This window comes from Solanum lycopersicum, chromosome 4 (genome assembly GCF_036512215.1).
Source record: "Solanum lycopersicum chromosome 4, SLM_r2.1".
Lineage (NCBI taxonomy): Eukaryota > Viridiplantae > Streptophyta > Magnoliopsida > Solanales > Solanaceae > Solanum > Solanum lycopersicum.
Genome location: NC_090803.1, coordinates 63,130,798 through 63,142,276, shown reverse-complemented (window position 1 = coordinate 63,142,276; position 11,479 = coordinate 63,130,798). Strand labels below are relative to the sequence as shown.

Sequence of the window (11,479 nt, the reverse complement as noted above, 5' to 3'; positions counted from 1 at the left end):
TCTAATGTAAAAGAACTACAAAAATAAGAATCAAAGAAAATTTTGAAATTTTGAGATTGATTTTCATTTTTTGGAATAAATTTTTTTAAATATGGGTGAATTTTATGAACGATGTTAGAATTTTAGCTTTTTTTTAAAGAAGAAATTAATGATGTAGCCGAAATTTGAGATAATTTCATAAAGAATTGACGTGTTGAAAAGAAATGTTTAAATTCTTTATGTGTTCTTTGTGTTTTTTAAAAACAAACAAGCAAAAAGTATACATTTGATCCAGAAACACCAAAAAAAAAGTGTTAAACCTTGTTTGGTGTGTAAAAAATGAATTTTGAAAAATCTAAGTTAAAAAAATAGCATGAATGAGCCTTTTATTTAACAAGAATGGCATAAGTGAACCAAACTTTTAAAGGATGACATAAATAAATCTTTTCTAAAAGTTCAATGACATATTTGAGTCTTTTCCTTTTCAAAAAAAAAATTATTACAGTTTGTATCATATAAGTAAAAACAACATAGATAATACGCAGGAAAATCTAATTTCTTCGTATCATACAAAAGAATGATTTAGCAACCTTCACGAAACTCAATTTATGTAATACACTTTTCTTTTTTAATTTGTCCGAGAAAATGACACTCCAATTTATTTGACATAGTTCAACAGATTTGAGAAACATTTACAAAGGGTTTAGAGTCAAATTATTTCCAATACAAAAAAAGGGACTAATAAGGAAAAGATGGCCAGATTTTTCTATATTTACAAACAAATTTATCTTTAGCTTTTTCCATTTTTAAGTTTAATGAGATCACTTATAGACTATAGTCACACAATTTCTTTTAGACTAATTTTCAAAATCTTTAGTGTTATATTTTGGGGTACCTATAACATAATATGTGACAGAGGGAAGTACCTGTTTACACTATACTAAAAACTCACTCCGTTTCAACTTGTTTATCATGGCATGTTTAAGAACACGATCATTTTGATACATCTCATATATCTATAGTTTAAGTATCAATGAGAAAGAGATGTCTGTTGCATACAAATAAAGGCCTTCCTGTTTTGCATTGCAACTCTACAAAATTTACTTTGCTTCTCTATGATGTTACAACCAAACCTTTTCTTACTTAAGAATGGGACTAAACATACATCATTTTGCAAAATTGATATGCACAACATGGCAGGTTATTGCAAATATGTGACAAATTTCAAGGAGCTGTAACCTGCTCTTCTTCCAATGCAAGAGGAAAAGCTGGTCTCCATGTAGTGCCTTCAGGGCTATCCATCAAGGCAATACCTACAGCAGCCAAATCTTTTCGAATTACATCCGATCTATCATAATCTTTATTTTTACGTGCTGTATCCCTCTCCACGATTTTTTGGTGAACTTGATCGTCAGTCAACTTTGCACGCTTCAAAGCTTTCTCCCTCAATTCATTTAAAGCCTAAATAGACCAAAAGCATTGCTAAACTGTGAGATTTCGTGCTATGATTATCATCCAGAAGCTACAAAAGGATGAAACGCTTGATTGGCACGAGGCACACGTACAAGGATAGGATGCAGGAAAATGTTTTTCTTTTTTCTAATTGTTTTGATGCAGGGAATGTTGATGCAATCTAGAAAATGACATATAAGTTCATATCTTTGTGACGGACTAAATGCATAAATTCTAGCAGCAGAGCTGGAAGCCACCTGATATTTGAACAAGTTCGCAACAACTCCTCAAGGTGAAAAAAGTGTTGCTTCAAACATGAAATTAAGGACCTGTTACAGACACTTCAGTGTATACAACAACATACCCAATGTAATCACACAAGGAGAGACATGTTGTTTTCGGTAGACCTCCGGCTCAAAAAATGAAGTAACAAAAGTACAAGAAATAATAGATAGTAACTGGAAAATACTAACACAACATAATATGAAAGTCAAAGGACAAGACAACAGATAATAACAAAGAACCAAGGACCACAAACTCCAGGAACAATACTACAACTACTAGTATGGACGGAAAACAAGACACGTGCTGCTACCTACAAGCCCTCTACCCTAATTTGTGTCCTCCTCAGCCTCTCATCTAAGGCCATGTCCTTGGTAAGCTAAACTGTGGCATGTCCTATCTAATCACCTCTCCCCAATACTTTTCGGTCTACCTCTACCTCTCCTTAATCCTTCCATAGCCAGCGTCTCACAACCTCTGAACTGGGGCATCCAAACATTTGCTCTTCAAATGCCCGAATGTTCATATTCTCGCTTTCCGCATCTTGACTTCTACCGAAGCCACTCCTACCTTGACCTAGATATCCTCATTTCTAATGTTATCTCTCCTAGTATGTCCACATTCTCACTGCAACTTCCAACTTCTGAACGTGAGATTTGCAACCACCACTATGTAGAACCTACATTTAAACATCAACCAATACAATTTTATCACATAAGACCCCAAAGACAAGCCTCCATTTTCCCATTCTGCATCAATACAGTCTGTGAAAATATCATCAGTCTCTCCATTACCTTGAATTGGGATGGCAAAATGGATAAAATTTGTGGTTATCCGCTCGACTCGGCCCATTTTAACTGGGTTGGGTATCCAATCATTTAAAAGTGGGTCAAATATGGATCAACAAACATTATCTATTATAAAATATAAATAACTCACCTACCCCCCTCAATTCATATACCGCACCATCATACCCCCTCACCCACCCACCCACCTCCACCTCCCATATAATATTGTTGATCTCACAGCCATTCTATAGAAGTTGCCTTCACCTTGTTCGGTACTCCTCCATCAGACCATATCACATAGCCCTTCATAGAGCTCCTCTACTTCATCTATTTTAGATTTGTGCTAGATATTCATTTTGAATACAATTCTCATGTGCTGCTTGGCCTAGAATCTTAGATGTCTAGATTGTGCACAGTCAGACCCACAATCCAGACTAATTTTACTTGATCTTCAATTCTTTTGTGGGGTGTTATCTCACTATTCATATTGCCTTCTTACTTTACTCTGATCACAATTTCAACTTCTAGTTGACTCTTTCATTAATTTTATTACTCAACAAAACATCATCTGAAAATAGTACGCACTATAGGCACCACTAGGACCATCAATTTCTCTGGACAAAGTAACAGCATATACAAAATGCAATGCTTGAAACCAGACGCAAAAAAAGATTTGCACCTCTGCGTAACTGGCTGGCACAAGCCCCAGAATTGCTAGAACATTCCTTATAGCATTCTCTAATGCTGCAATTGACTCCATCCGCAATGCTTGCTTTTTACCCTGCAGGAAAGCCAAACACAATTATCAAGGGAACCTTTTCCCAAAGTTTTATGTATCTAGGAAATAAGAAGAGAACCAAAGAGCAAAATGAAAAAATGATTCCTTCCATTGTCTGGAAATGGTAACATAATCTGAATCATACCTATCATGAGTTACTGGAGTGGAAGATCTCCTCACTTTTACCTTGATTAAGATATACAATATTTCTAAAGAATCATACCTTAAAACTCAGCCAGTGTTATCAAAAGCAAAAAGCGCAATAAAACCCTAACGCTCGTTGGCTTTAAGTGCAAAGCGCAAATAAAGTGTGTTTTAATTGAAAAGGTGTAACGGGAGAAAAAATACAAATATATAAGTTTTAAGTCCAAGACTAATAGTCATAAGCATGAATGGCAAATATCTTAACAAAGAAATTGAAAAAAACTACTCCCTCCGTTTATCAAAGAATGATCTATTTTGACTTGGCACAGAGTTTAAGAAAATAAAGAAAGACTTTTGAATCTTGTGGTCCTAAAGTACAAAATTGCCCTTTAATCTTGTAGCCTTAAACATGCCACGTGGAAAGCTGAAATCAAAATGTTACCCAAAGAAAAAGAAAGAGGTCAGTTTTTATAAACAGACTAAAAAGGAAAGGAGGTCATTCTTTTGTAAACACAAGGAGTATGATAAAGTGAAATATCAATTGTTTAGTGCCGCCTCTTTTGAAGAGGCTCATTGGCAAGGAAAAGTATACCTTAGAACCTTGATGACGACACTGAAGCGCACATTAAGCGAGGCGAAGTGCTAAAAACGTTTTGAGCCTCACTTTAGGTCTTAAGTGTGCTTTAAGTGTGCGTTTGACAACACTGAAATTCACTATAGTTCTTTCCAAAAATGTCAAACACCAGAATCAGTAAAGATCTGAAAGAGACAAATTTGAGTTCGGTTTATCAGTTAACAGTTTGATGATTTTGCTAACTGAAATGAAGCATAGTAATTTTGGTTTAGTTCGTCTTTCCAAGATCAGTTCGACTTTTCGGTTTTGGGCTTGTCAGATTAGGCTTCATTTTCAAACCAAAAACTGGGTACCAGAATATGATCCATTCTGCAATCTTTGCCTATTCATTTGGATTTTTTTACCACCCGTGTTTCAACTTTTTTCCACAGCATTCTTGATTACAGAATGATAAGAAAAATCAATGATTCATGTGGTAATTTCCTAAGTAGGGCAATGTCAAATATTTTGAGACTTCGTATATCTGCAGTTGCTCTGTTTTTCTCAGTATCTTATTCCCTATTCCCTGTGAATAAATACTTCTGTTAGTTTGATTTGTAGTGGTAGAGCATGGTTTTGGTAAAGTATAATAGAATAACAAGAAACCCAAAGCTAACGACCTAGAAATAGGCACATTATTTAAATTGACTAACAACTCATCTAATGAACAGGTCCTAAGACTGCTACGACACTTGTGAAATCAACCACAGCAAGACATCAAATCAAGAATTCTTCCATGGGAAACAGTGAAATGAATACCACACAAATGAAGAAACAGGATAACCTTTATGATGCACAAGCCTTTTAGTATCTTAGTCATTTTATGTATAATCTCCAGACCACCTTAGGAACAAATAAAACATGACTAGCACAAGATTGCACTAAATGGTGCAAGCTAAATGTGTCTTACAGATATCAGGAGGCAAAAGAAATGAAACATACGAAGACTTTTGAGAAAATTGGGCTGGGCATTTAATTTTCTTTTGTGCTGAAACACGGAACCTGGAAGGAAGAAAAAATCGATTTCTAAGGCCTAAGGGCACCAAAGTAGTTTTCCAGTCAACCAAAAAAACTGAACCAGGGACCTCAGGTCCTCAACTTGTAATGCTTCCTCTCATCAATAAATCTTCTTTGTTAGAAAGTGTGTATCTAACCATTGTCGCTGAGATGTAAAGCTATTGACCAAATTAAGCCTCTGACTGCAACTCGTTATTTTGACTACAATCTACTGTCCCAAAAAATCAGGTTCTTTGAGTAATTATGCAAGAAGATGAAATCTCTCTTAGGATTTCACGGAATATCTTAAACTCGAGCAATTTAAGGTTACAACCACCCTGTACACCTGTGGAACTTTTCCCACCAGCCCCTACCTCTACCCTCAATAATTCACCCAATTGTTGGCTCTTTCTCCTAACTTCTTCAACGATTCTACCCAGACTCTGAAGTCCTTTACAACAGAAAATTACACCTAATACAATCAACTAAGAAAGTAATCAAGATCTTGCTTTGGAACCACAAGAATATAATTAACTTATACTAGGTCGTATGCTAATATGCCCGATCTCCCAAAAATTTTGTTCACTTCCCAAAATAATTATGTGAGTGAAGTGACTATATATATAAATAGTCACTTCTTTGATTGAGATTACCTTACAAAGAAAATAGTAAAATTATTAAACTAATACTTTTCCCACATTAAAGAATGACAGTGAAAACAAAGATTTGTTACACTACCTGTTGACTGTTTTAAAATTTTCAGCAAGAAAGAGTACTGATTGGCATTTCAATTGAAGTAAAAATATCTTTGAGTGTGTATTGACAGGAAACAGGATGCTGATTTGTACTTAGTTGAAACAAAAGTACCTTCCGTGTATGCAAGAGATCATTGATCAACTTCAATGGATCCGACATTGCTGCCAGTGCAACAGGAGTGTGAAGATCATCTGATATTGAAGATAAAACTTCATCTTGGAATTTATTTATACAATTAGCAGTTTCTGCAGGAATAGAATCCTTCAGACTTGCCTCATCATGCTGGGTGGAAAGAATTTGACAATCATATAATGCCTATTACCAAAGACAACACTCAGGTTAATATCTGCTTTATCTGATCTAAAGGACAAACTCGTAAACAAACACCGAAGTTAGAGGAATAACTTCTTTTGGATCATTCAAAAAATAAATTTTTGTTTGCTACAGGAAATTAGGCATTTGAATAAAAATTAAAGACTAATTTGGACAGAGGAGTGCTTTTTTCTTAAGAGGGAGTTCTTGAGCTATGTATAAATACTGAGATGACTTACATTTACACCCAGAATTATATACTAAGCTAGAAGACAATCCACAATAACAAATTTATTCCTAATCTCTCTTTATGACTTCTTCACCATACCAGACAGCAATATTGACATAAGCAAATTGAAATAGAAGGAGGAAGAAGCATTATTTCTTAGAATAAGGTATAAAAAAATTCTATTAATTGAGAAATCTACTGTACACAAGCAATATATCAAGAAGTAGAGAATCCACAACAAAATATGATTCTCCACGAATGACATTCTCTTCTATACACACTCTAGAACATCATGGGTAATTGTTGATTTTTTCATATAAATTAGAGATCGTGAATCAAAGTACCTGATATATGTAAAAAAGGCGGTCAGATGCACTCTCAATCTGTACAATCGTGTAATTGATTGGAGATCTATAATGTGTCCCAATTAAGAAAAGCCTAAGTGCCAATGGGTGATAAAAATCAATCACCTGAAGAAAAACAATGCATAGAAACATCAAAAGCTACCGAAAAGAACTATACAAATAACCTCACAAATATCAATTCTGAAAATGGAACACAACTTTCCTCCCCAGTATACCTGCCGAATTGTGAAAAAGTTCCCTAGTGACTTTGACATTTTCTGAGAGTCAATGTTGACAAATCCATTGTGTATCCAATAAGTTATGTTGCTCTCCCTACAAGCAGCACAGCTCTGGGCAATTTCATTTTCATGATGAGGAAACACGAGATCCATCCCCCCTCCATGAATGTCGAAAGTATATCCCAAGTATGCAGCACTCATGGCACTGCACTCAATATGCCATCCAGGTCTTCCTGGACCCCAGGGACTCTCCCAGAAAGGTTCTCCCGCCTTAGCAGTCTGCATGAGAAAATAGACATCAGTAGCAGCGGTCAAGAAAACAACAGCTCAAATCTCCATATCACCGGTAACAAACAACAATTAACTCAGTTGCACATCTTCAAAGCTAGATGCGTGAAGTCAAAGGAAAGCAGTTCATAACCAAATATGGCAGACATTCTACCACTTCATATTCAGCAGAACTGCCAAACAGCACCTCTTTCATATTGAAATTCTCATATGATTATTTCTTCTATTGAGGAGCAAAGTATTGAGAGGAGAATTTTGGAAGGAGATAATAGGAAAAGGAGTGACACACAAATTTCTATATACAATGTATTCCATTTTCTTCAATTTCACCTTAGCTCTTTTGTTTTAATTACAGAAATCCTTGAATCTGTCCAGAATTTCAACGTCGATATTGGTCAAAGTACCCAAAATCGCTTGACCAAACCAGGTATGGAGCTCACACTCATGTCATGTCAACATGGTTGCAGCACCGAAAGTGAAGAATCCGAGCAATTTAGGTTAAGATTTTCATTTAACAGGTGAATTGGGGAATACATCCATTCTGTGATGCAAGTTCCTGAAACACAAGATGAGTGAATAGCTGACTTCTTCAAAAGTTTTTTGTAACATAAATATGCTTGTTGATCATTTCACTGCAGCAACTTGGAACAAACAAATTCATCCCTGGGACACACTTCAAAAACCAAGTCATAACAAGAAAACATAAGTATCAATCAGAAACGAATGTAGTTCAGATGAACTACATACCACACATGAAAAGTAATAAAATTTAAACGGTAGATACACAGTGAATAGCCTTCTTTTTTTCATATTTCTTGGTGTCCTATATTTTCTGTTATTTGCTTTTTTGATCTTTTGACATGGGGATAAAGTGAATGTGAAAGATATGAATATGTGCATAAAATCCAACAAATGACACAGCCAATAGTAAGAAACTTCACAAGCATAACTACAAATACTCACTTTCCACAAGGCAAAATCGGCTGGATGCTTCTTCCTTGTGTCTACTGCTACACGTTCTCCTGCCCTATTATCTTCCAATTTTCGGCCAGATAATGTTCCATATTCTGGGAATTTGTCTACAGAAAAGTAGACATCACCATTGATTCTGTAAGCACAACCATTATCGAGAATCTGTTGCAGAAGACCGCAGAAAAGGTTAAATGTCTGCAGTAGAGAAACAAGTAATAACACTGCCCGGAATGAAAAAAGGAATATATCAACAGAAGAGAATTGAAGGCAAGTCTAGACAAAGGAAGAAACTGATGCATGCACACCCAACCTAGCAAAGGAGTTCAAGAGATTTTCAGTCGCTACTTCGGAGGCTTGGAGGGAGCTTGGAATGAAGGCTTGAGACTCAAAAACCTACTAAGATGGAAGTACAAGACTCCACTTGGAGGAAGGACTAACTTGCAATGTGAGATGCTAAGCTTGATGCGAGTCATGCGACGGCAAGTTAGATTGCAACTGCAATTCGAGTCGCATTCAGCCTAAAATTTTAGGCCTCACAATTTGGAGTTGCGTAGATGGATGCAACTAGATGTGATGCCGCAAACTACGTCGCATACTACACGGACAGTCTGTTTTGGGCGTTTTTGCAATTTATCTGAGTACCACTTTTGGATTTTTTGTAATAGTTAGCCTAGACTATAATTGGTGAGAATAGCTCATTTAGAGACGGATTATTTTTAAGTTTGAAGATCAGTTGATACTCTTGAGAGAGTTGTTGCTAAGGCCTTTGTGCTAGACAAATGTTAATGGAATTGCTTGCTTGAGGGATCATCCCTCTTGAGGGTTGTCTAAAATAGATTGCTTGTTTGAGGATTTATCCACTTGAGGGTTATCTTATAGATTTTGTGCTTGTCATTGGATTCTTATAGAAGGTTTTGGCTTTAATATAGCCATTCTTGTCTATTAATTTCTTGCTTTGCTTGTGTCCATCTTCTATCTTATATTTTGAAGAAAAAAAAAGCACAATAATGAAGTTAAAACCTGCTGAATCATATTGATTATCTGAGGCATGTGATCAGACACACGAGGTTCCACTGAAGGAGGAAGACAGTGAAGATAAGCCATGTCTTGGTGAAATTCTTCGCAAAAGCGTCTGCTCAATATGATTGGATCCTCACCCAGCTCATTTGCTCTAGCAATAATCTACAGAATTTTGAAAATAACAGCGTCAGCTGAATATAAGCTGTAGCAATGATCTACTGAGTTTTCCAGATATAAAATAGCTGAATAATATCATCTCTTGAAAGAAAAACAGTAACTCGCCTTGTCATCAACATCAGTAAAGTTGCGAACATATTTGACTTCATATCCCAAATAATTTAGGTATCTGCCTAACATTTCATAAAGAAACAAAATCAGGAGTATCTGATTAGTTACACAAACCAAGTTTCCAAATACATAATTTACGAATCCATGAATAATAGATAGCACAAGCTAATCATCTCCCAATTTCAAGCAACTTACTTCACAGCGGCACGCAAACGACTGAAATTGTTATTAATAAAGTTGAATTTTGAAAAAGACTGGAACTTTAATTTAGACGTTCACTTTATAAATCATATTGAACCCAAAAAAATATAAATCAGGAATATGAAAGAATGTAGAACAAGGAAAGGGATAACCTATATAGAACATCAAAGGAAACATAAACGCGAGCATGGCCGATATGGCTGAGATCATACGCCGTTACACCACACACATACATTCCAACTTTTCCCGGCACTTTTGGTATAAATAGTTCCTTTTGTTTGCTCATTGTATTGTGTAACCATAGTTGCTGCTTCCTCAATACAGTCTCAGTTACTTCAGTGTTAACCACTTTTATATCCACCGTTGACTTTGAATTTCCGATTGTACTCAGGCACCTTGCCCTAAGTCTGCTTCTCGAATAGTATCTGAAACTATTGACGGCGGCGGCGGCAATGTGCATTTTAGGCCTTTGGAAGGGAAGCAACGGTTTGTAGCATTTTAATAGCGCCGCCATTCAGAGCGGCGGAGGAGGAAGCGGAGGGGCGGCGGAGGACTAGCCGGCCGGCGACTTCCAGAATAGTTTTATCTTTGTTTAACGAGTGTTGCTGCTCTATCCAGTTATTTTCCAAAAGCATCCCTCAATTATACTTGAAATTTAAACTACGTCCTTATGCTATTAAAATGAACTAAAAACGTCACAAAAATCATCTTCAATTATTAATTACTTTACAACTTTTATGACAATCATATTTTATGAGAAAAATTACGCGATTAAGCGAACTTATATTATTTAATTCTATCTATAGTTTGTTATAATTACCATTCACGACTAACAATATATATTAATTACGCGAACTGACTTCGAGTTTGTATAATTAGTCATGTTTGTATATGTATAATTCGACAGAGTATACAAATACATATGTATAATATACCATTATTAATCAAGATACATATACATTTCACCTTTCTCCCACTATACGCCCTCTCTCGCTCGCCTCTCTCCTCCTTCTCCCAATCTCGTTTTTCACATATGTATAATATATAATTATATACATGTATAATTCACTTCTCTCCCACTCTTTACCCTCTCTCAGTCGCCTCTCATCTCTCTCTCTCTCTCAATCTCGCTCGTCTCTCTCATTCCTTTCCCAGTCTCGCTCACCTCCCTCCTTCCTCTCTTATTGTCATATACACAAATACGTATGTATAATATACAATTATCTCATAGAAGGGTTATTAAAATCTTAATAGACTTCATATTTATCTCATAATTAGAAAATTAGTAAATTGATGATACATACACAATTACACATAATCCTTTGATAAAATTTATTCGTACTGAATATATAAACTAATTCAATATATACACATTATATATTTAAATTAGTTCATTTTATTTAATCTTAACTATTTAATATATATTTTCATTCATTAAATTATATAATAATAAAAATTACAATAATTCGATATAAATATCACGTGTTGATAAATTTTTTCCATAATCCTTTTTAACTCGTTTCTTCACGCCATTTTTACAACAAAAAATGTCTTTTGCTAACGTGTGTGACCTATTTGAATACATTGATATCAAATGTCGTATTCTAATGAAAAAATATTGTCAACAAAAGTAACAATAACTCCGATAACTTACAGAATACGAATTATTTTTTTAAGAAAAACTTACATAAATACGTTACAACAAAAAATATTTACCACTTATAGAAATGATTTTTTTTTTACTTGATTACTTTTAATAGATTTATCATGCAGTTTTAATATATATTACAAATAACAG

At 35.1% G+C, this 11,479-nt stretch overlaps 1 protein-coding gene across 3 annotated transcripts; it reads right to left on the bottom strand.

Moving 5' to 3' along the window:
- Positions 1-959: 959 nt before the first annotated feature.
- LOC101256769 (cysteine--tRNA ligase, chloroplastic/mitochondrial) lies at positions 960-10,351 on the bottom strand. 3 transcript variants are annotated; one of them, XR_011220889.1, is made up of 10 exons: positions 9,834-10,326; positions 9,475-9,538; positions 9,193-9,354; positions 8,164-8,334; positions 6,910-7,191; positions 6,674-6,799; positions 5,900-6,103; positions 4,016-4,562; positions 3,181-3,282; positions 960-1,440 (listed from the first exon to the last, which is right to left on the bottom strand). XR_011220889.1 is itself a non-coding variant. In XM_004237954.5 (9 exons), exons 1-9 carry the CDS (start codon positions 10,193-10,195, stop codon positions 1,204-1,206), a joined length of 1,710 nt encoding a protein of 569 aa, XP_004238002.2. In that variant the 5' UTR covers positions 10,196-10,351; the 3' UTR covers positions 960-1,203. The 3 variants fall into 3 exon arrangements, 2 of the variants coding, with proteins under 2 accessions (XP_004238002.2, XP_019069190.2); XM_004237954.5 differs by lacking the exon at positions 4,016-4,562 and having other exon boundaries at positions 9,834-10,351; XM_019213645.3 differs by lacking the exon at positions 4,016-4,562 and having other exon boundaries at positions 9,475-9,542; positions 9,834-10,331.
- Between the last annotated feature and the right edge of the window lie 1,128 nt (positions 10,352-11,479).

Excerpts from the sequence above, each read along its gene's own strand:
- LOC101256769 (XM_004237954.5), bottom strand. The coding sequence starts at position 10,195 with ATGGCGGCGCTATTAAAATGCTACAAACCGTTGCTTCCCTTCCAAAGG. Across the intron at positions 6,104-6,673 it reads GCCTTTTTTACATATATCAG|GCATTATATGATTGTCAAAT; the intron begins GTACTTTGATTC and ends CTTTGGTAATAG. Across the intron at positions 1,441-3,180 it reads TGCCAGCCAGTTACGCAGAG|GCTTTAAATGAATTGAGGGA; the intron begins GTGCAAATCTTT and ends TGGTCTATTTAG.